At 52.0% G+C, this 25135-nt stretch overlaps 1 protein-coding gene across 10 annotated transcripts in view; it reads right to left on the bottom strand.

Moving 5' to 3' along the window:
- WSCD1 (WSC domain containing 1) overlaps positions 1–21205 on the bottom strand; it is a 54909-nt gene extending 33704 nt beyond the window's left edge. For 2 of the 10 annotated variants that reach the window (XM_008997281.5, XM_035301107.3), the window contains exons 1-4: positions 21112–21205; positions 9177–9900; positions 2499–2613; positions 11–195 (exon numbers count right to left, since the gene is read on the bottom strand). In XM_008997281.5, coding sequence (XP_008995529.1) covers positions 11–195; positions 2499–2613; positions 9177–9606 — 730 coding nt within the window. In that variant the 5' untranslated portion in view covers positions 9607–9900; positions 21112–21205. The other 8 variants (XM_035301102.3, XM_035301106.3, XM_078375555.1 and 5 more) reach the window with 7 other exon arrangements.
- Positions 21206–25135: the final 3930 nt, after the last annotated feature.

Genomic DNA, 25135 nt, shown 5'->3' with positions numbered 1-25135 from the left:
GCAGACTCACGCTTCCTAGAGCCCAGCTGTAGCTCATCCACACGGTACACGGAAAGCCGGTCCACACCACCGCACACAGAGCCCTTCTCGCCTTTGCACTCATGGTTACACTCCTCCAGCCCGACGCTCATCGCTGGTAGCCGGTTCCCGCAGTAGCACTCCACCCCGGCCTCCAAGCCAGCGTAGACATAGGATCTGCAGGGAGACAAGGCCTGGGTAAGTCTGGACCTTGGCCGAGAGCTAGGGCTGGGGTCTAAACTGCAGACTATCTCAGCTTTATCTAGAATGTAAAGTATGTTTAAGAACCTGGTCTTCTCTTTCTCCATCTGTAAAATGGGGATAACTCATTGCTGCCTAACTGACTGTGGAGAGGATTTCTGTGGGTCAAGCAATGGCAACTGGGTCTGGAGTCGGGATACCAACTGGAATTGAAGCTGAGTTTGGACTTGAAGCCAGACTCAAGCCTGGCTAAGTTCAGGGAACAGTCTTTCCTTTGTGATAAACGAATGGAACCGGCCCCCCTTGCCAGCCCTGAGCTCTGCCCTGCAGGGTACTATGGTTACAGGTTAAAATGGATCTACATCTGTGGTGTGTCCGTAAACTGGTTCTCAGTATGGGACAGGGAGAGCTCTGGTTTGTAATGTTTGCCAATTTCTGTGGTGTAAACACTCCCACTATAGAAGATTTTAAGCTAAATGGTTTTATAATGGGCTCACAACTCCAAAGCTTTAAGTTTATCCTGGTCAGCCGCCATGAGCTGGTCTAAAGTGCCTATCACATGTCATATCTTGTTCTTTCTTTTTTCTTTTGAGATGGAATCTCACTCTGATGCCAGGCTGGAGTGCAGTGGTGCAATCTCGGCTCACTGCAACCTCTGCCTCCAGGGTTCAAGCAATTCCCCTGTCTCACCCTCCAGAGTAGTTGGGACTATAGGCACACACCACCATGCCTGGCTACATTTTTTTTATTTTTATTTTTTTTTACTTTACTAGAGACAGGGTTTCACCATGTTGGCCAGGAGGGTCTCGATTTTCAGACCTTGTAATCCACCAACCTAGGCCTCCCAAAGTGCTGGGATTAGAGGTGTGAGCCACAGCACCCAGCCTGCACATCACATCTTGTTACATGTGGGCCCTACCGCACAGTCCCCATCTCCACAGCCATTTCTCTGCTTACTTTTACCCACTGGTAATACCATAGGTAAAGAAAGATTGGAAATGGCACCCACAATGCATCACACAGGACTTCAACTGCAGAAAGTTGTCAACACTTTCTAATCAGTGGATCTAGATGTGAAAAGCCTAGATTGAAAATCCAAACCCAAGCTTCAAGTCCCCATTTGACCATGTCCTGGTGATGAGACCCTGAACATCACTTACCATCACTGAGTCTCAGTTTCCCGATCTATTAGGAGACTAAAAAGGGAATAGAATCACAGCATTTTGGGAGGCTGAGGTGGGTGGATCACGAGGTCAAGAGATCGAGACCATCCTGGTCAACATGGTGAAACCCCGTCTCTACTAAAAATACAAAAAATTAGCTGGGCATCGTGGCACACACCTGTAGTCCCAGCTACTTGGGAGGCTGAGGCAGGAGAATCCCTTGAACCCAGGAAGCAGAGGTTGCAGTGAGCCGAGATTGGGCCATTGCACTCCAGTCTGGGTAACAACAGTGAAACTCCGTCTCAAAAACAAACAAACAAAACGACAATATATCATCCTGTTTCCGCTTCATCTAGACTATAACATATATTTACATAAGGAACCTGTCTTTTCTCTCTCCAGCCTCAGTTTCTCCCTCTATAAAATGGGGATAACTCATTGCTACCTAGCCGACTGTGGAAAGAATTTACATGACATACATAGCAAAGGTGAAAGGAGTCTGTGGGAAAAATAAATGAAGAGTGAAGTCTGATTCTGTTTAACCCATCTCTCTCACATGCACGTGTGCAAGAGTGCATGCACACACACACACACACACGAGTCAATGTGTGAACCTTTGGGTCTTGACATTAGGGACCATTCCTCTGGCACATGACAAGGGTCTGGCAACTACTGGGTGAGCTGGAAGAATCACAAAAAGTAAACCCTGTTATAAACACAAGATGAAAATACTTTCCCTACCAAAGCTGGAAAGATTCTCCCAGAGAAATCTCAGTTAAAGCCCTTTATCTTATTGTAAAAACATAAGTAAACTGAGGCCCAGGGAAGCAAAAGAACTCTCCAAACTCACATGCTGAGTCCCTGCTATGGCTGGACTGGAAGCCATTTCTCCCTGCACCCAGCACCCAGCACCCAGGCTCCCCACACCCAGGTCTGTACCCAGCTCCCAGCACCCAGGCCATCTGCCAACAAACTTTCTTTCTTCTGGACATCTGGGAGCTGATCAATGAGTTCTACTTATGCTATGACAGCCAACTGGCAGATGATATGCCTCCTCATTCTGGGACTGTCCCTGGACCTTCCTCCCACTAGAATCAGCAGTCCCCTAGCACTCACCGCTCGGCACATGCATCCTGGCAGTGGGAGACAGTCATCTTTCTCAAGTCATAAAACACAGCCCCCTTCAGAGTCCTCTCGTGGCCATCATCACTGAAGCATCCAATGTAGGTGCCTGGAGGGAAGGAAGCATGGTTGAGACCGGAGGCCCAGAAATCATGGACCCACCCTTAGGAAAAGCCAAGGGAATCTCTCCCTTCCTGGCCAAGGCCACTCTCAGAGAAACCTGGGGGATGAGTGCTGCATGCAACCTCCCCCTAAGTGCTGAGCCAAGTGGGCATCTGATACCTCCCTCCTGTTTGTTTCCTGCCCATTTTCTCTTAGTTAATGGCCCACTGTCTACCCAGACAGCTCTGCCAGGAGCCTGGCATCCACCTGACCACTGCCCCATATTCATAAGTCCAGATGGCCGGATGTCCTCTCACCAACTCTACCCCTCCTTGCCCGCCCTGCCCTCCCTGTTCTCAGAGAGGCCTCTCTACCTCTGCAAATACCCTAAGAGACAGGGTTGTTGCCTCCTTGTGGGCCAGAGAGAAGAGCAAGTTTGATTTTAGTGAATTTAAGGAAGATCTTTCAAACACAGAGAGCTATCTCAAGGTAAAATCTGTCGTCCCAAGAGGGAGCAAGACCCCATCTCTGGAGAGTGTCCGCAGAGTCTGTAGAGTGGGAGAAAGTGTCCTGTGTGGGAAACAACAGGGCCACGTGACTGCAGAGGCCTCTCCAGGCTGGTCACCTGCACATATCCCTGGAAGGGGACGCCAGGGACCCTCATGCCTCAGTGGCAGTGAGAGGCCACCATGCATGTGCCAATGGGAGTCTGTCACAGCCCTGCCCTATCACCCTCAGGGAGGGAGACATTGCCCAGAGATGCACAGAGAAGCTCAGAAATGGCAGTCCCAATGCAAATGCGGGTAGGCATGTAAATGTCACGCACACCAGTGTTTTGAAGGAGCGGCATGGGAATTTGCAAACATGCCGTCACACAGTCCCCAAGCTGTGAACTCACACCCACAATCGCTGTGCCGAGATCTGGATCGGGCACCTGTGATAAAGACGACTCGCATCTCCCCAGGAACTGCTGCGTTCCGCTCATTCCTGTCACCTGGGGAGCAAGCGCATGGCAGCCTCCGGAGAAATGAGGCTGTCTCTGGAAAGTAACATGCCCAAGACCTCCCAGATGCCTGCCAGCAGCTCCCAAGCAGCTTTTCAGTGAGGAGGAAAGTCCTGATGGGCCACAGGCCTGGGTGCCCCGTGAGGACAGGGGAGACTGTCATTGTTCCAGCCAAGAACCTGGTCCAGGGCAGCGGCTGGGGTCACCACTGAGTTGCCTGGGGGAGGGAGTCTGCCAACCATCCACTTTTGGGCCCCAATTGGGGAGTGACTTTTCTGACAGTAAATGCCACATTTAATTCCACCTCTGCCCTTGCTAAATCACCTCAACTTTCTGTGCCACAGTTTCCTCACCTGTTGAGCAGATACATGCCCACCTGCCCCAGCTCATCTCTCCTGCCCCCGGCTTTGGACTTGTCACTGTTCATCCCTCATACCAATCTTTTGCTTCCTGCTGTCCTCGGGGCTTAGCTCTCTGACTGTACCAGCACACAATGGCCTCCCCCTTCTCTGAGTTTTTATATGCTGTGCCTGAAAACCTTGCCTGTCATCCAAACCCTTGCCATTAGCTGTTGGAGTCAAAAATCTTTTATACCTGGTCAGGTACAGTGGCTCATGCCTATAATCCCAGCACTTTGGGAGGCCAAGGTGAGTGGATCACCTGAGGTCAGGAGTTCAAGACGAGCCTGGCCAACCTGATAAAACTGGTTTCTATTAAAAATACAAAAATTAGCCGGGCATCGTGGTATGTGCCTATAGTCCCAGCTACTAGGGAGGCTGAGGCAGGAGAATCGCTTGACCCTGGGAGGCGGAGGTTACAGTGAGCTGAGATTGCACCACTGCACTACAGCCTGGGCGACAGTGAGATTCTATCTCAAAAAATAATTATATATATATTTTTATACCTGTGCATCCCATCTCTGCAACATGACTGAAGGCTCCTAGAGGGCAGGAATCATACCTTTACCAGAGCTGGTGACCGCCCCCCCACCCCAGGGGTAGGCTCACCAGGGATAGGTGCAATGTCACCGCCCACACCTGACTGTAAACAGTGGGTTCTAGCTCCTAAAAACCATATTGACATGCCCAGAGGGTGCAAAGGTAGGAGCAGAGAGCCTAAATATAAAGACGGGGGCTGGAGAGGTGGCTCAAGCCTGTAATCCCAGCACTTTGCAAGGCTGAGGCAGGTGGATCACTTGAGGTCTAAGTTCGAGATCAGCCTGGCCAACATGGTGAAACCCCACCTCTACTAAACTACTAAAAATAAAAATAATTAGCTGGGCGTGGTGGTGCGCACCTGTAATCCCAGCTACTCAGGAAGCTGAGGCAGAAGAATCACTTGAACCTGGGAGGTGGAGTTTGCAGTAAGCCAGGATTGTGCCACTGCACGTTAGCCTGGGTGACAGCAAGACTCTGTCTGAAAAACAAAATATCTATATACACATATATATGTGTGTACACACACACACACACACACACACATGAAAGCGGGGACAGTCTTGCTGACTACACCAAGGTGCAATATCCAGGGCCCTAGGTTAAGGCAAAGCAGAGAATAAGCAAGATGGCAGGAGACTGGACTCCCTACCATACCAAGACCCAAGGGACCCAGGAGACCCTCAGACCAGAGAACCCCAAGGCTGAGGAGGGAACAATGGCCATCTTCTCCAATGTTTGCCAAAGAGTCTGGCTCCCTGCCAGGTTCTGAGCCTCTTGATGTCACCTTCATCTGGGGATGCTCATCAGCACATGTGGCCATGCCCACAGGCACGTGCTACCATCCTCCCCTGAGGACTGCTGCCCAGACATCCAGCCCCACATGCATCTCTCTCCTTCGGTAAGGCTCAGTCCACCATCACCAGCGTGGACCACTGCACAGAGCTTTCACCCAGCTCAGCGAGAATGGATCCTTCTCCTCTGCCTGCCTACTTAGTAAAAGAAAACTAATATTTGAGAAATTTCTGATGGGTTGCTCAGCAAAACAGTTCTATTTCAGCTTTCAATTGAACAGCCAAAGCATAGGCTCAGAATTATTGAAGATTTATCACTGTAGATGGGAAATTAACCATAAGGTTTTCAAGGTGCTTGGGCTCAAGACCTTCCCAGGCTGAGGCTGCATGTGGCTGTACATGCTTCCCAGGCTCTACATGCTTCTGGGGAAGTGGATGGAAACTGCCTTGGAAATAGCTCCACCACTATCTGGCTGTGCCAACCTGGGATATGCAGCTGCCGCTCTCTGAGCCTCAACTTCCCCATCTATAAAATGGGGCTATGGTGCCAATTCCATGGGGTAGTTGTGAAAATTCCATAAGGTAACACATGTAAGATGTTTAATACAAGGCTTGACATGCAGCAATTACTCAGCAGCGACTGTTTTTGCTGTTAATATATTGTTATTAATAATGAAAACATTTAAATTACTTTTCTTCCCCAAAACTCAAATTCTTCATCATTAAAACAGTGATAGCACCACTTACATCATAAGGCTGTTTGAAGATTAAATTAAATGAGATAACAGATGTATGTCTATATAGAACAATGCTTAGCACATAACAGATGTTCAAATAAGTAACAGCTCTTATTATTCTGATCCTACCCTCTAACCTGGGACATGAGATAGATGGATCAGTAAATATTAGCTGAATAATTAACATGTTAATAAAAGAGGGAAAAACAATGGTTGCAAGCAGTCAGGCTCCAGTTCTTCTGGAAACAAGAAGTGGCCAACCTGTGACCAGCCGGTCACCCGATGGAGCTCACCGGCATGGAGAGTGAGCCCAGGCCTGGCTGGCCCCGTCTCAGTGTGCAGCAAGGGCCTGAGATACAGATGGCCCCTCTGTTTGTGAGGAGGAGGCAGCTCTTTTATCTGAATACAGAATGAACAGCTTTTCTAACTCCCCAACAGAGGCGAGAATGTGCAGGAAAGAAAGAACTTCCGAGGGATACACTGGGACCCATTCTGAGGTGGATTTATTACTTTCGGCTGAAATGGAGGCATCGCATTATTGTCTGTGACTCTGCATCTGTTCATTTGCACATCAAAATGGACATGCCGTGAGGCTATTAACGATGGCTTTGAAGATATTGGAATGTCTTTGGAAATTACTATCAATAAAAAACAAACTGGCTATGGAGAAGTTACTATTTTTCCTGTAGTAAACTTACTGACATTTTATTCCATTATGGATGTTGTCCAAGGTATAATGAAATGCTCAGTGATTGATGGAGCCTCCTGCAGCTTCCACGCCTTGCAGGATCCCCTTTCAGGAGGATGGCGGGCTGCCCGGGCCGCAAAGAGACGCCTGCTTTGTTTGCGGCCCCAGCAGCTGTCTGGAGGGCTGGGCTGTGGGTTTCTCGGCTGGCTTTGCAGGGCCTATGGAGCCCCATGACAGGAAGGGGACCCAGAGGGCTTTACAGGCCAGCACCCTGCCTTCCCCGTTCCCTGATGATCTTCAGCTGTGAGACAACACAGCCTCCCCAGACTTGGTTCTTACATTGTTCAAAGGACAGCAAATTCTTCCTTAAATCCTGGGGCATATTCACAATATTTGACAACCTACGGAGGGCGCTGACCATTCATATTTGCCACCATTTGGCATTAGAAGCATATTAACCCTCTCTTTGCTGGATAAGGAGGAGGTTTGGGGGCCACTGGAGAGGCAGGCAGAGTGTAGAGGGCACCCCAGCGGCCCAGGGCAGGAACCATCTCCAACCAACCTGGAAGTATTGCAATTATTTTAACAACTGCTAAGACCATACTGATATATAAAGTTGAATATCAGTCTTGCTTCTATCTAGTCACAATCTCTTCTAGATAGATTGGATCTCCTTCCATTGCTTCTGTAAGTCATTAGGGGTAGCTTAATTTAAGAGTCCTCGCTGGTTCCCCGAGACATACACACTCTGTACTCAGGGCTAAGCCCTCCCCTCTGCTTGTAAGTTATTATTATTATTTTGAGACAGGGTCTTTCTCTGTCACCTAGGCTGAAGTACAATAGCATGATCTCAGCTCACTGCAACCTCTGCCTCCCAGGTTCAAGCGATTCTCCTGCCTCAGCCTCCCAAGTAGCTGTAATTATACCTGCCACCAAGCCTGGCTAATTTTTTATATATTTTTAGTAGAGACAGGGTTTCACCATGTTGGCCAGGCTGGTCTTGAACTCCTGGCCTCAGATGATTTGCCCACTTCAGCTGGAGGTGGTGGCTAACGCCTGTAATCCCAGCATTTTGGGAGGCTGCTGGTCTGTTATAAAGGTCACTTCTGTCTGAGTCCACAGGCCCTTGACACATGCCTCTAGCACACCTTGGCTGTGCTTTGCAGAAATTATTTGGGTGCATATCTGACTGCACCACCAGACTGAGTTCTTCAAAGGCACAGTGGAGTGCACACACGAAGACTCATCAGTGTGTAGTGGATCATCAGTGTGTGGGGGATGAAAACAATGAAGAGGGAATGGAGCCCACTATGCCCTGGGTCACAAGCCCAGTCAGTGGCAATCCCTAGGTCTATTTTCAAAACGTGAGCATTTCACATGGCTTCCTTTCAAAAAATTCTGACTTCTACCAGTCATATACACTTTAGTCTTAATAAGTTACACTGATAAAACCTGCATGGAAGTTGGGCGCAGTGGCTGTAAATCCAACACTTTGGGAAGTCGAGGCAGGCGAATTGTGAGGTCAGGAGTTCAAGACCAGCCTGACCAACATGGTGAAACCCTGTCTCAACTAAAATTTCAAAAATTTGCCCGAATTTGCACTTGTGGCAAAATCCCAGGGACAAGTGACGCTTCTGGTCAGAGGCTCCACTTTGTGACCCATTGCTCTGTGTTATGACACTCACTCCTCACAATAGCCCTGGAGTAGTGTCTTTAGCCCCATTTCAGACAGACCTGGTGATGTTAAGTGACACGTTCCTTTTTTTTTTTTTTTTTGAGATGGAGTCTCCTGTGCCACTGCTGGAGTAAAGTGGCACAATCTTGGCTCACTGAAGCCTCTGCTTTCCAGATGCCAGTGATTCTGGTACCTCAGCCTCCCAAGCAGCTGGGATTACAGGCATGCACCACCACACCCAGCTAATTTCTGTACTTTTAGTAGAGACAGGGTTTTACCATGTTAGCCAGGCTAATCCCGAACTCCTAACCTCAAGTGATCTGCCCGCCTACGCCTCCCAAGGTACTAAGATTACAGGTGTGAGCCTCTGCACCTGGCCTATTTTCGCATTTTCAATGACACTTTCCTACTAGATTCTCTGAGAATAAAAAAAAAAAATGTTGGCCAGGTTTCCAGCCAATTCTGTCTGAACCCAAAGCTGGAGCTCTATGTGACCTGCTCACAGCATCTGAGCCTTGAGCCATGTGGAATTCCAGCTGGTGAATGAGCAAGACCCTGAACAGGCCCCTTCCTGTCCTGCAGAGCAGAAGGAAAGAACCATCTAGCTGTGAAGGCCACGGGCCTGCAGTGCCTACTTCTCCAGCTGCTACATGGCCAGAAAGAGAAAGGGGCCATCCAACCTGTCGTCCCAAATAGGGGTCCTGAAAACAGCTCTCCCAAATGCAGCTGAGTGCCTACCTCGGCTGTGGATGGCAGGCCTGGGAGCCTCAAGGCCCAGGGCGGGCGGTCCCTGGGAGTCACTCATGAAGTGGTGGAACCAGCGGCGACGACGCAGCTGACGCAGCTCTGAGTTGCGGCTCCGCAGCCAGCGGGGGCCAGGCCGGGGCCGGGTCAGGGGGCTCCGCAGCATGTCCACGCCAAGCAGCAGCTCTGGGCTGACTCGAGAATCACGCAGGGCTCTGCTGTCCAGCAAGCCCACACCAAGTGCCACGGCGGCCACCGGCAAGGTTTGCAGGGGGCCAGGCGCCCGGGGGCCCTGTGGGAGGCCCACTCGGGCCCGCTGCAGCAGCAGCAGGCTGCCGGTCATCAGGTAGGCAGCTGTGAGGAAAAACAGCAGGAACTGTGTTCGGCGGAGAAACTTCTGGAGTCGGAAGAAAGGTTTGGCCATGCCCCTGGGAGGCAGGGCTCCTAGCTGGAGCCCCCCAATGGCTCCTAGCACCCAGGTGGAAGGGAGGCCAAGGCCTCCGGAGGAGTCATCCTTGCATCCTGGCTCCTGGCACCTGCCTGTGATCTCCTGGGGTCACTCACTGTTCCTGTCCCGTTTCCAGCAGGTGTTCAAATGGCACCATCACTTATCTCCAGTGGCCACAGGGTCCTGCAGCTGCAGCTGCAGCCTCTGCCCAGGTGTCAAGGACATCTCCATCCCGGGATTCTACCGACCCCCATCTCCTGGTGCAGAAATCTGGAAAGGTGGAGAAAGAGCACTGAGGTGAAACAGGCGGGTCCACTACCTGGCTCTCCCAGGCTGGGACACCCTCACCCTGTGCGTGCTTTATCCAAGGGACCAGCTGTGGTGCAGAAGCACTGGACAAAGCCAGGTTTGAATTCCAGCTCTGCCACTGGCCAGCTGTGTGACACTCGTTAGGTTGCTTAAACTTGCTGGGCCTCAGCTTCCCCATCTGTAAAATGGGGATAACAGCTCTCCCCTTGAGGAGTAATGAGAACTTGGTGATGACAGCAACAACAATAAGGGGGAGGAGGAATAGCAGCAGGAGCTCTTTCCTCAGCTCTTCCATTGTGTCAAGCACTCAGCTAAATGCTTTTCATATTATCTCACTTAATCCTCACACCAATCCAACAAGGTAGAGACTATCACATTCCCATTTCACAGATGAGGAAACTGTGGCAAAAGAAGGCAAATTAGTTTTTCCCAAGTAACACAGTTGGTAAACAGGAGAGCCAAGGTTTTGAAGAGTCTGTATTCAGAGCCTATACTCTCGATGATGACATGGCCCAGCCTGCAATGAGACACTACCACATATAAATGCACCTAGCCCAGGTAGGAGTATGCTACAGATGCTTAATATATGCACGCAATTGGCTGACTCCCAGGAGTGCACTGGAACTGTGAGCCTGGGTTGGAAGGAGCTTCTGCAGAGGCTGGTCATTGACTTTCACACAGGATGTGGCCCTGGGGAGGGAGGGGCTTATGTACCCTTCTCAGACCTCCTAAACTCTAGAGGCCAGAATCAAAGGACCAGGGTAGCACCTGAGCCGTGCACCTGCAAACTGAGGCTGAGCGCCCGGAGCAGAGAACGCAGAAGGCTCTCAGATCTGCCTTCTGTGGGTCCCTCCACTCCCCAGGACTCAGCTGTCACTCTGAGCTTTGGTTCCCATTGGCGGTGTCTCTGAAGTGCGCCGTTAGGGTTGGCGGAGGGTTTTGCAGCTGCCACGAGCTGGGCTGCTGTGTGAGTGAAGCCCTTAGCACAAGGACAGGCTTATCCCAAAGAAAAGGCCCCTAGAAGCATGACTAAGCCACTGCCCGTAACTAACTTGGCCCAGGCCCCCCGCCAGGCCTGTGCAGCCACTCAATGGCTGCTCTGTGCATCAGGGACAGACAGCAGGTGTGAGAGGAAGGACAATGTTTGAGCTGGCATTCCAGGCCCCCAGAAAGCTTGGAGGCTTGGGACAAAGACCCAAAGGGGCCCAGACAGGCATGACCCTCTCTGATTAAACGGTGAGGGCCGCCAGGTTCTGAGGCCCTCAGGGAGGGCAGAGATCTGGAAATATGTGTTGGCTGGCCCTTTAGGCTGCGGTAGAGGCAGCAGACTCAGTAATCAGCAAATGACTCTGGAATTAAACTCTGAGTTGGGAAGTCATTGCAGGCGGGTCTCCAGAGCTTGTATTTTCTAGGCTGATGTGTCTGCCAGGCCCACCCCAGAGAGCCTCGTCAGATTTGTAAAACCACAGAGAAAATCCCAAGAAATCCTGACTGATCTCTCTGCCTCCAGCTTTGGACCCCTCCAATCCATCTTCCACAAGGCTGCCAGGGTGATCCTCCTAACACGCAAATCTGATCATGGTGCGCCCCTGCTTAAACCCCATTCAACAGCTCCCTGTGGCTACAGGATAAACTCTAAGCTCCTTAGCATGACATACAAGGGCCCCTTCGTGATCCAGCCCATCCAGCCTCATCTCTCGCCAGGCCTTCCTTTGGCTTCCCCATCTCACATGCACGCACACACACTCCACATTCCAGCAGAGCCACCGGGAATCACAGCACATCTGCCTTAGTGCCTTTGCAAGCTACCCTTTATGTATGTCTTTTCCTTCCTCTTCACTTATCAAATCCCTGTGTATCCTCCAAGGCTCAGGCCAGGTATTGCTCCTCAGAGGATTCCCTGAAGATTCCTCAGTCTTTCCACAGACCCTGCTGACCCTCATTCCATCCTGGGGCTGATCATAACTGTCCGTCTACTTGACAGTTACCCTCAGAAGTCTGTAATCTACTTAGAGCTGGAAGCCAGGCCTCATTCAGTTCCCAGTCCTAACACCAGCCCCAGCATCAGGCCTGGGAATGTGGATGCTCAGCGATCTCTGTTTATGAATACGTTTTTTTTCTTTGAGATGATGGAGTCTTGCCCCATCACCCAGGCTGGAGTGCAGTGGCATGATCTCGGCTCACTGCAACCTCCACTTCCCAGGTTCAAGTGATTCTCCTGCCTCAGCCTCCAGAGTAGCTGGGATTGCAGGTGCCTGCCACCACGTCCAGCTAATTTTTGTATTTTTTAGTAGAGATGGGGTTTCACCAACTTGGCCAGGCTGGTCTTGAACTCCTGACCTCATGATCCACCCACCTCAGCCTCCCAAAGTGCTGGGATTACAGGTATGAGCCACCACACTTGGCCTATGAATACATTTTTTAAATGAACGAGACCATGGGCAAATGGATACGCAAATCTTGACATCAGAAACCTACTCCTACGGGGTCAGGGCAGTGAAACTTCAAATTCCACTTACCCAGAGCCATGGATGAAGCCTGACATGTGGGAAAGAGAGAGAGCAGTGCAGGGGCACAGGCCCCCAGGTCATCAAGGAACTCAGCTGAACAGAGCTGAGGGCTTTCAGGTGCACAGAGTTAACAAGAGTGCCTGGCTTTATGTCATCCCTTCTGTGATGTAATTCTATGAGGAGGGTCTGCAGGTCTGCTCACAAAGGGGCTCCAGTTACAAAGGAGGATCATATCAGGGAAAAATCCTGTACAATTGAAAGGGAGAGGGTAGCACTCCAGCTGTGAAAAGGTTTCTGATGAGACAGAGCAGAAAGGCAGGCAGTGGCTCAACAGTTCAGAATTTTGAAGGCAGGGTATACCGTGAATTTCATATAGACTTTCTAGATAGGATTTGGATCTACAATACAAGTAGGGCTGGGGTGGGGAGTGATCAGAGCTGATGAATCAGGACTCAATCCACCTCACCCAGGGTCCCAAGTTCCTCCAAAGCATTTTCTGGTGCTCCCCCTTCCCAGAAGGGCCTTCCCTGGTCTAGGGAGGTGGGTGCTGGTGTGGATACAGTGGACAGCCACTTACAGGCCAGATGTCCACAGCCCAGGTCTTCTATGAAGCAGCCTACACTCCCAATTTTTAAAATCACAAAGCAGATTTCTAGCCTGGAAAACTCATTGCGGGCAGGCTGGCCGGGGGGAATAAAAGCATCAGGAACTTGTCACCTGCCTTGGACTCCCATCATGCCTTACAGCCAACACACTCTCTCTCCTCAAGGCTGGCAGCCCCTCCAGGGCACGGGTCACACCTGGTTTATCTCCATGTTCCCAGATCGCAGCACACAGCTGGGAAATATGGGTCAGCTGGTCTTTTAGGCTGGGGCAGAGGCAGCAGGCTCAGTAATCAGCTAAATGCTTTACATATTATCTCACTTAACCTTAACACCAATCCAACAAGGTAGAGACCATCATATCCCCAGCAGTTATATTTTTGAGGTGTTGCTTGGGCTGGTCAGGTGGCCATCTCTCAGCCAGGCTAGCGGTCCAGAGACCGAGGGACAGCAGCAGGGAGAGGAGAAGAGCCAGTCCCTGGGGCTGGGAGTTGGAGGATGGAACTCAGAGCTGGCCCAGGTGCTAGCAGGGCAGTGAAGGGAAATGTTTGTTGAGTGGCTGAACCCAAAAGAGGCCTGGGGGTGGCCTGGGAAATTTGGAGCAACTGCACAAGGGCTCACAGCCAAGCCACGAGGTAAGTCAGACAGCAGAAACAGCCAATACCTGGGGTGGGGGGCATATTCCTAGCCACTGCCCGTCTGCATAGGGCCTGGGAGGCCACCAGCTGTGCCCTCTACACCTGAAAGCCAGCAGGCTGTCCATGACAGTAAACCACCTTGAGCAAAGTATTGCATGGGGCAGGGCCTCAGGCTCATCGTCTGTTAAATGGGGGTAAATGTGCTTTATGGGATCAAATCAGGGAGTGGACGTGAAACCTGTTACTGTTACCTACAGACTGCAGCATGGATTGGTTATGAATGCAAAAAAAGCCAAGCAAGGAAAAGCTGGAGCACAGGCCTGTAGTAGCTGCGCCACTGGTAAAGTCAGACTTAAGAGGCCTCTCCCCAACTCTGAGCCCCCACAGTCCCTGGAGTGCCCCCAGGATTCCACTCTTGCTCGCAGCTGATCCCCATGCTAAGACTGCTGTTAGCGATTGCTTTATCTGTCATTACCACCATTTCTTAAGCATTGGCAGTGTTAATAGGTGAACTGGGTTGTGCATGTTACCTGCGCTATCTCATTTGCTCCATGCAACCCACCAAGCAAATGTCCTGCACACCCCATTTGAGCACGCAGGTCTCTGAAGCTTGGCCAGGTGATGCTGCCCAGAGCCAGGCAGATCAGGGCCAGCACTCAGACCAGATCACCTGCTCCCACAGCCTACATCGTGCCCACTAAGCTTCCTATTTCTCTCCCATCCCAGCTCTGGCTTCGCATGAGGCAAGATTTATTCTTAAAAGGAGTTGAGTGTGCCTCCATCAGCACCTTTTTGAAGTCATGCCAGGCCGAAGCTCCTAGAGATGATGCCACATATGGTGTCTCCCCAGCCAAGCCTTCCAGACACTGCCTTGTTGGTGTGTTCCTGCCCCAGCCCACTGGGACTGGGAGGCAGCCTGGGGCCCCTACCCTTTGAAAGTGTGGAGAATTTTTCCCCAAGGCATGCTTCCAGTGGGCACCTCCCATCTTGGAACCCTGCAGAGTGCTTCAAGGGGAGGCTGGGGGCTCTATCCCTGCCTGGGCCTTGGCCTTGCTGGGGGGCACACCAGGGCTGGACAAAGGTGCACCCCCACTGCCCTGCCGTGGGGTCACCCTAGAGAAGAGCAGGGCCTGGGGAGGGAGATCCTGAGCTCCCTGTCAAGCATAGAGGGAATAATAGAACAAAGGGGCTTCTGGAATTCTCAGGAGGGAGCAGGATCCCAGAGCTCCTGGGTACTCAGACCACCTGAGCCTTTGTCTATTACTTTGTTGCCATCTGAGACAGAGGGAGCAGCAGTTGCCCAGCCTGAATGAGGGGTGGTTTGAGCTGGTCAGGTGGCCATCTCTCAGCCAGGCTAGGGGTCCAGAGACCAAGGGATGGCAGCAGGGAGAGGAGAGGAGGCAGTCCCTGGGGCTGGGAATTGGAGGATAGAACTCGGAGCTGGCCCAGGTGCAGCCAGTGGCCACTGGGGTTCAGTGAGATGACTCCACTTCCCTATGACCCCCGATCAGAGAGAACAGGCAGTGGCAGCTGAGGGGAAAATGAATTCAGACACCCCCAGAAACATCTGAGCTGTGGCAGCTGCAGTGAGGGCTACAAACCTCTTGGGACTCAGAGATGCCTGCTCTTTGTAGGGCAGGAGCCCCAGAGACAAGAAACAGGGCCCAGAATGTTGCTCTCCAGATAAGAAGGTGATGGGCATCAGGGTCCTAGAAGCTCAAAGCCCCAGCCTCAGTGACTGGCAGCCAGGGGATCTCAGCCTCAGAACCTGGGCAGAGTACAATCAGGAGGCTCCAGCTGGGCTCACAGCTCCTGGATTCCCCTCCTGTGACTTTCCCCTGCCCCTGCCCCACTCAGGCCTAGTGCCTGGCTTCTGGACCCCATCCCCTCTCCAAAAGGCTGTCCCCTTCTCATCTAAGAAAGTGATCTTCCTAGTACGAGGAACTAATGATGCTACTCCCTGTAATGGCTTTCCAGGGATTGACAAGTAGGCCCTGTATCCCACCAGAGCAGCCCCTGGTCAGCAAGAGATGCCTCAAGCACCCTTACGCACGCCCTTCCACCAGCCAGGGAGGCCTGTGGCCCATCTCGTGGCTCTGAAATGCTTCAGGCCATCAAAGTTCGGCACTCATGCCACCTCTTCCATGAAGCCTCCCTGATCTCTGGAGCAGGACCCCTCCCCAGTGCTAGGTAGTGAGGCTGGATGCTGTTACAAACTGTGCCTGGGTGGTGTGTGGTCTTGAGTCAGGGTTCCCTGCTAATGTCCCTACTTCTCCTCTCAGCCTGGGAGCCTCTCAAAGGCACAGTCAGTGCCTCTGCCCACCTCTAGGCAGGGCACAGTGAAGGCCCTGAAAACAAGTGCCTGCTGGACTGGACAGCCTTCAAGGCTCAGGGCCATGCTGCCATTACTCACAGGCCTCACAACTCTGGGTCTTAGAGACTGAGAAAAAGAGCAAGAAACCCACTAAACAAAAATCTGCTGGGCCCTTGGTGGGAACAAAGTCTGGGAAATGCAAGTGGGGTGGGATCCCTGTCTTTGATGAGGCAAATCTCTTGAGAGTTTGAATGTCAGAACTTGAGAAAAGATTCTACATTTTAATATGGTGCTAAAAAGGTATAAAACATAATAGATCAAAACTCCATTCCATGCAAAGGAGGAAAAACCCTTCAGTTTACCCACTGCTGGGGTTGATATAAATAAAAACTTTAACATATCACATTAGAGTTCAAGGTACTTTCACCAACTGTCAAGTGCATTAGATGAATGATCAGATGAGCAAATGAATGAGCAACCTTCCCACGAATTTGTGAGGTCAAAATCATTATAATCCCTATTATACAGATGCAGAATCTAAGACAGAGAAGGCCAATTAACTTGAACAAATACAGTTATTGCTAAATGGCTCTTGATTCCAAGTGCATATCATCATCAACCATATCACCTGGTCTTCAAATGTACAATACTAGGGACAGAGATCCTTCCAAGCACCGTTCTAGGGGCTGGCATTTTTCCTTTCCAGTCGGCTGATTTGGAGCCTTTCTTCTGAAACAGCCAATCGCAACATTTTCCAGCTATTTTATTTTTATTCTTTTTTTATTCATTTTTTGAGACAGAGTCTTACTCTGTCACCCAGGCTAGAGTGTAGTGGCATGATCTCGGCTCACTGCAACCTCCGCCTCCTGGGTTCAAGGGATTCTCCTGTTTCAGTCTCCCAAGTAGCTGCAATTACAGGCACATGCCACCACGCCCGGCTAATTTTTGTATTTTTAGCAGAGATGAGGTTTTGCCATGTTGACCAGGTTGGCCTTGAACTCCGGATCTCAGGTGATTCGCCCACCTTGGCCTCCCAAAATACTGGGATTACAGGTGTGAGCCACTTCATCCAGCCTAGGCTATCTCTTTTATAGAACTGTATTTTGTTCACTTGTTCATGTGTTTCTCCCACCTGGTGGTGAAAGCTTAAGAGTCGTCTCTGGCCCATTTCAGAATCTAGAAGGTAAACAGGTATTCAAACCCCACTGAGTGACTTGGATACAGGTGGACAAGTGAGTGGAGTTCCTAACCAAAGTCAGACCTGCCCAGCTTGATGCTGCCACTGGGACAGGGGACTCGGGCTATGGGAGGGAGCCCAAGACACCCTGCTGCACACCCCTGTCCTCAGAATACTCACAACCCCTCATGCCAAAGGAGCCACTCTCTGGGGGAAAGCTCACATCTCCAGGGGCTTCCAGCAGCAAAGGAAGGGAAATGAAGTGGAGGGGAGGGGCCTTAATAGCTAGCAACCAGCAGGTGCACTGTATTTTATAGCTTATGAAATTAATCAAGCCCATTCTTCCATCCACTTCTCACATCCACACCAGGAGGCAGGGCATATGCAGAGCTCCTCCCTGACCACATTCTCCAAGTGGCACACTTCTGATAATTTTTTAGGCCATATGCCAACATGACTATGAAAGCCATGATGAGGAGAGATTAAAGGAAGAACATGAAGGCCAGACCAGGAGGCCCAGGGAGAAGGTGGTGAGTGGAAGGCCACGTTCACTCCCTCATTCCCCACATGAGCAGCCCCAGATATTGGGGCTCAGCTCTGACCCTGCTGATATATATGATTATCGCTTGCATTTTAAGGCAAGACCTTGAAGGTCTAAACACTGAGCTGGCCCAAAGTCCTTGGCCTTGACTTCATTGTACCTCCAGAGAAAGAGTCAGGGAGCTGGTCTCATCAAGGCTGATGGGGGTCTGGGCCAGATGGGAGTACAAGCTAGGAGCTTCTACGATGAGAAACACCACTTCCCAGGAGGCCCTGCTCCGAAGCATTCTATCAAGGCCTGGAGGCTCTGGATTCAGAGGCTCTGAGCTGCCTGCTCAGGCTGATGCCATAAGAAACCAGCTCTGTGACTCACTCCCCAGTGCTCTGGCTAAACTGATCAGGTTCAAGGCTCAAGGTTCAGCAGCAGACCTATTGTCGGTCCTGAGTATGCACTTCTGCCTGGTTAGGAAGACACCTGGCCTTCTGCCTTATCCCAGCTTCTCTTCACTTTCAACCAGATAATGCTGCAGGCCACAGCACAGTACCCCATAGGGCGCCAATGCCCATTGAAGAGACGGACCCCCTCACCCCAGAAGAAGGCGTTTTTACACAGGAGCTGTGGAAACGGCCCTGCTGAGGCCTGGAGGATGCAGCCACAGGTGAGGGCCTTCTGGTGGGGAAGATGAAGTGGGTCAGTCTCAGTCACCATCCCAGCCACTACCAAGCCTCCTTCAGCTCCAGTGCCTGGGAGGGCTCCTGCTCTTTCTCCTAGAAACCCTGGGCTCTGGCAGCCGGTTTAGGCCCCTTCCCCGAGGATCTCCTTGGGGTCAATCTAAGTGTGTGGGGGTGGGGCTATGCTTGAGAGAGGCAAACCTCATTCTCCCATAGCCCAAAGAAACCTCCCTAAGTCTCTCCCCAGCACCTGCAGCCACCAGGAGGGGTGACTGCAGACGGTGCAGGGCAAGCCAGCTTTATACCTCCTCTAACTTTCACTCCCCACCACCCTCACTTTCTGTTCCCAGGCAACCTAGTCAAATCAGGAAAAAAGAAAGGCCCCCACTCCTGATCCCAAAGTAGGATACCCCAATTGCCTCCAAAACCTAACCATGCCATTCCAGCAACAAGAGGGGTGGGGCTATCTCCTGTTAGAAAAGTGCAGCGGAGTCCTGCATCTGTACATCTTGGAAGCTGCAGGGGCAGGGCCAGTGTGGGCAGCAGCTGGACCCCAGTACAGGGCGATTACACTGGAACTCCTCTATCGGCCTTCCCACCCCTCAGCGGAAGGAAGAGAGGTCCCCTTCCCCACCTGTACCCCCCATCAGGAGAGCAGGCATCACCCCAGGAGCACAAATGCTCAGGAAAACAACCAGCGAGGTTAACCGGAGCCAGGGGACCCAACCAGGTACGCTCCTGAGTGGCAGAGAAAAAGGCAAATAGCCTCCAGTCGCGGGTCTCCGTCCACACCTACGAAGACGCAGAGCTCTACTCCGGGGAATATTCCGGACAAAAATCATACGTTTTGCTTTTGCCTCTGCCTCTGTCCAAGTTCACCAAGAGACGGAGCAAACCCTCCGCTGACCGGAAGCCTCTCTTGGTAGCGGAACGAGAGGGAGCTGCTTCTGGGTAGACGTCGCCGCCTAGGAGGGAGGCTGTGCGCACCCCAAACTCTGACCTCGCCCCCTCCCCGGGTCCAGCCGCAGCGCCCTGCCGGGAAACGGACGGGCTCTCAGGACTCCGGAGGGGGACGCGGCTCGTGCGGCGCCTCGTGCACCCCCGCCCCATTCCTGCCGCGCCGAGCGCCTCCCGCTTCCTGCCCCCTGCACGCACCCACTCCCTCTCCCCTGCCCCGGCCGAGCCGCCCGGGGCCCCCGAGAAGGCGCCCACCGCAAGCCCGCCCGGCAGCCGGAGCAGGTGCAGCCCCGCCGCGCTCCCAGCCGCGTCCGCACAAACTTGTTTGCCCGCGGCGGGGAGAACACCCGGCTCGCAGCCCGCGCGGGGGTCCGGCTGGAGCGCCAGGAGGCAGGACTCACCCGGCGATCGCGGTGGGCTGGGGCGCCCGCACCCGCGCCCACGGCCCGCCTCCCCAGGGCGCCGAGCCCGCAGCCCCCGCAGTGCCCGGAGCCGGGGAGCCCCGGCGCCCGCACACCCTCGGCCGCCCGCGACGAACGGACCCACGCGTCCGGGCACAGGGCGCCGCCGCCTGGCTCCCCGGGGCTGCAGGCGTCCGGGCTGAGCGGCGGGGCTGGCGGGCGCGGAGCCGGGGCGGGCGGCGGGCGGCAGGCGGGCGAGCGGGCGCCGGGCTCTGCACATGCTCACTGGCGCGGCCCGAGGACAGCGGCCGGCCGCCGCCGGGTCCTAGAGGCGCCGGTGCGCACCTCCCGCCCGCCCGGGGGAGGGGTCGCGGCTTCGCAGGCAAGGGCCCACGCCCTGCCCCGGCCCGCGAGACACGCGCCACTGCCGAGCAGAGGCGCTGCCACCCACTCTGGTACACACACACACACACCCCTCACCCAGAGCCACAGCCTTGCATGGGAGCCCCACTGGCTCTAACACACGCACCATGGTGCTCACACCCAGACACAGACCCACAAATACACAGGACACCGCCGCTCAGAGGAGCACGCTGCCACTCTCCGATGCAGAGTCAGCGACAGCCCCACACTGCCGACACACACACACACACACACACACATACGTTGACACCCACACTCACACACACACTCTGGGCTCTGCCCCACTCACCCAGAAGCAGACTGGGCCACTGTGCGTGTGTGCACACATACACAGACACACAGTTTCTAGCACTCTAATACAAACACACACACACACACCAGATCACCATCCCATGCAGAGCTAGAGACCAACGGTCACAGCTTCACACACATTCACACACAGAAACAAGCCCCTGCTGGGACACACACTCTCACACAATTCGAGGCAGCCCCACACAGAAGCACACTGAGCTCAACAAATACCCGGACACCACCTCCAGTGTCTTCACCCTCAGGGGTCGGCCACCGGCTTATCACATGGCTCCACACCGGCACACAGTGACCCATGCCTTGACATAGTCACCCACATAAGCAATGCCACACACTGGTGTCCACTAACAGACACACTCTGGGATAGAGGGGCATACTGGGCATTCTCTCTCACTCACACACACACACAGACACACACACACACACACACACACACGTCCCGAGGCAGAAAGATGCTGAACAGTCACAAACAGTCACACAAGTCTATACACAATCGCCCTCTTGAAATAAAGGCTGGATCCAAACCTAAAGATTTTCCCCAATAAGGAACCCCACCCTGTTCCCTCAAAGCCCCCAAGTCACAACATCTATCCTGCCCTGCCAGATGCACCGGTGGACCCTGTCCTCACCCTGGGCTGGCTGCTAAGATACTCCCAGAAGCTGAGGACAGCAGAGGCGGCAGGAGCAGGTGGTGGTGCCTCTCACCCGGTCTTCCTAAAAGGGAGCTTCATGCCTCCAACTCCCGCTAGGGGCAGAGTTGCTTGGCCTGGCTTCAAGGAGCTGGCTTGCAACAGGTGCGGATGGCAGGGAGAGCATTTGCCTGGGGATCAGTCAGAGTTGCTCCTTACGCAGGTCAGTCAGGTGGCGCCCAGAGTGGGAAGAGACTAGCTGCAGTTTGCATAGCCAGAGTCTGGCCAAGTGCAGAATTAGAACAGAGTCTGCACCATCAGCATGAAGGCAGAGTGCTCTGAAGGTCTTGGGGCATCTGGATTTAATATCCTTAAATCCAGGAATAGGACACAGGAAGTGAGAGATGAATTCTGTGTGGCCTCAGAATCTCAGCCTTGCAGAAAAGCCCCCTTCACATATATACTTTTTACAGAATGTGAATATGTGTGCTGTTATGATTACAACAGTAACCCACTGTGCAGTCTTGCAATGCTGTTTGGTTTGCAAAGCCCCCTCAGTGACCAGCTACACAATTTGAAGGACCTAAAATTAAAATGTGGGCCCCCTTTTAAAAAATTATCAAGAATTTCAAGAGATAAAAGCAGGACATTAAGCCAGTACATGTCCCTTTTGAGCAGAGAATCCAGAGCCTTTCACAGGTCTCATCTCCATGAAGGCAGCGCTGGCCCTCTCATACCCATTGTCCCCCTTAAAACTCATGATAAGTCTATAGATGCCTTCATGTGCCCATTTGACAGATGAGGCCCAAAGGTGGGTGATCCCACAAGGGTCACAGCCAGCTGAGCCCTGGGGAACTCAAGCCAGCCTCATCTGGGAAGTCAGACACTTCCCAGCAGCAGCGGATACTTGGGGCAGAATACCCAAGCAGTACAGTTGCTGTGGCTGCCACCAGGGAAGGAGATGACTCCAGAAGAAAGAGGAAAAGGTTTCTGGGCATCTGTGCCATCTGTGCCTGATGTCACACTGCACCTGCCCTCCAAAACCCCCCAAAAGAGCACCCCACAGCCCCTGTGTGGGTAGATGCTAGGGGCAACTGCTGACTCTAGGGAGGGAGGTTGAGGAAGGAGGTGCATGAGAGAACCGAGGAAATAGTTGAGAAGGGCTTGGGAGTCAAAATGGCCAGGAGTATTTCAGTGTCAGAACAAAGCCCTTCTTTCTAGTGATGGTGACCAGTAAGAAGTGAAGGGGAGGCCTGCTAACAGAGTCAAGTCTAATCAAGTCCAACTCCTTGCCCCTCAGCTCTTCTCTCCACATAGTTGGGACCGTTTGGTAGTCATTTGTATACCATCCTTGTCCCAAAAGCAATTGGTCCTACAAAGATGCCATCACTGTCCATTTACTGCTGAGAAATGTATCCCCCACCCTCCAGGAGTCTGGGACTAAGCATCAGACAGGTCTGATCTCACTTCAATCCTATCTCTCTGTGTTCGGCTCTAGTCATCCATCCCTCTCTTTGCAGACCTCAACTATTGGATCCTAGGTATTTATGTCACCTCCAAACTTCATGTCACCTGATGGCTTATTCTTCCCTCCTTCTAGCCAGCTGTCTTTTATTTACTAAGCAAGGCAACCATTGTGTGTGTGTCTTGGATTTTGTGTTGTACACTGGAGAGTCTTTGTTAAAAAGAACCAGTCCCCCGCAGGGGTTTCCAGTGTGAAGAACTGGATGAGAAAACAGACCAAAGTGAAAACATACCACAAAGAGAGAACTCTGCTGTATCAGTCTGGATGCCTGCAGCCCCATATAACAAATAGCAAAGCAAAAGTGGCGTCAACCAAAGGATTTATGATCTCAGACAGCAAGAAGCCTGGAGGTAGGCAGTTCCAAGGTTGAGTGATTCAGCAGCTCGATGATGTCAGGATCTGGGGTGGCCTTTCCATGCTCCCTGGACCTCTCCCTCCTGACTGCAAGATGACTACCAAAGCAGTGTTCTTGACTTCCCCAAATGACAATTCCCCAAAAGGCAACAAAGAAAGGGGCATTTCTTCCCACGAGTTTCTTTTTTCCCTGGGTAAGGAAACCTTTGCCATATCCTCCTTCTGGCAAGGCCCATTGGCCAGATATGAACGCTATGAGTACCCCTAAGCCAATACCTGGCCAAGAGGAATGGGTTTGGCTAATTATAATTCATTCTCTGGGAATAGGCCAGTATTCTCAAAGCACGTCACCTCTTGATCAAAATCGTTTCTATGTTAGGTAAGGAAGAAGCAGGATGATGGCTACTGGGATGTCAACTAGCTATGATGGCATTGGAACCTAAATGACTTGAAACATTGGTGTAGAAAAATTCAGGGAAGGCTTCATGGAGGAAGTGAAATGTAAGCTGATTTTTGGAGGAGAAGTAGGCATCATCTGGTCACCAGGTGCAGGAGCCATTTTAGACAAGTGTGGGAGTGGGCATCCTTTGCAAAGGCAGGGAAGTGTGAAACACAGGATGTTGCAGAAACTGCCAGTGACTTGGCATTAGCTGGTGCAAGTCATTAGAGGTGGTTGGAGAAGAGGCTGAACCATGACTGGCCACTGAACCCCCATTCAGGTCATTGGCACCAGTGGACAAGGCAGGGCTGTGGACCACGTCTGAGCCACCACCATGATGATCTCCCTTCACGCTGGTCACCTACTCATCATCAGCCTTGGAAACAGTCATTCAACAAGCTATGAGTCATCCTCAATCCCACACTTCTAAGTCACGTTGACAAAGGCAGCCTGACCAGTCACAGGCATGAAGGTGGCAAGCCCAGGCAGGGGTGAGGGCCAGGGGTGGAGCTTATACTTCTCTCACCTTGAGCAAGTCGAAATCTGAGTCTCAACATTGTTTATCTGCAAATCAGAGAAAATGCCTCCATTATGGGGGTACTTGTAAGGACCAAAATAAATGTCTGTTGAGTGCGTAAGCAAAACAACATTTGCCATAGAATATGCACATAATGTATTTTAGTAAATAATACAAGAAGTGGATTTTCGCAAAGCTTTGCTTAAATCCAGAAATGCCACATGTGCAATGTTCTCCTGAGCTGCTAAGCTTGTGGTACCTTCTCTTCCTCCAAATGCCACCTCCCCAGAGCCTTCCCTGTCATTCTGGCTAAAGCACCCACCTCAACATCCAGTTTTCAGTCTTCAGGAAGCACACTGGCCTGTCATCTCTTTGCGTATTTCTTGATTTATGGTCTGTCTTCTCCCCAGCCCTCACAGCCTCCACTGCTAGAATTGCCCGGGAACTTACCGTCACATTCAGAACTATATCCTTAGTGCCAAGTTTAATTCTTGGCATGTAGGCATGCTTACTAAGTATTTATTAAATAAATAATTGTGTTTTCTAAAATGGGATGTGTCTGGCATGACATGTGTTTAATAAACCCAAGAAGTTTTCCCACGGTCATCATGTTTCTTTCCAAGAATTCAAGAGGCTGCTTCCCCTTGCTCTGGTCACACACTGATCCCAGTATCACAGAATGATCCCTATATCCAGTCCATTGGACCCTGTTGACTACCAGGAAGATCCAGAGGGTGAGCATGGATGGCTTACTGCACCGCATGCCCCTGCCAGGGACTGTGGTGGGATGAGAAAGCAGGTGCTCCATCGACACCCAGAGGCATCTGTGTCTCAGTAATCTCCTCCTTTACACATGCGGCTCTTGGCTGCTGCTCCACCAGACTGTTGGCCCGCAAGGGTGACACAGGCTCGACTGTCCCACCTGTGAAGGTTGCCTTTTGCTCCTCTGGACACCACATCCTCTGAAAAAGCATCAGAGACAGAGAGAATTTTTGGCAACATCTCCAAAGGGGAGATGAAGTTTTGTCTTTCTTTGATTTGCTTTTTTCCCCCCATAGTGCTGTGAAGTATTTGATGACCCCTCCCTGCAAGCAGACCTGAGGCTGGGTTCAGCACTTTGCTGGGCTGTGTATTTACTTGTTTTCTCCTGTGAGTGCTGCAGTGACTTAAATAGCCTCTGTAAAGATGC

This window comes from Callithrix jacchus, chromosome 5, assembly GCF_049354715.1.
Source record: "Callithrix jacchus isolate 240 chromosome 5, calJac240_pri, whole genome shotgun sequence".
NCBI lineage: Eukaryota > Metazoa > Chordata > Mammalia > Primates > Cebidae > Callithrix > Callithrix jacchus.
The sequence above is the reverse complement of the archived record's forward strand: the minus strand, read 5'-3'. Positions and strand labels throughout refer to the sequence as shown.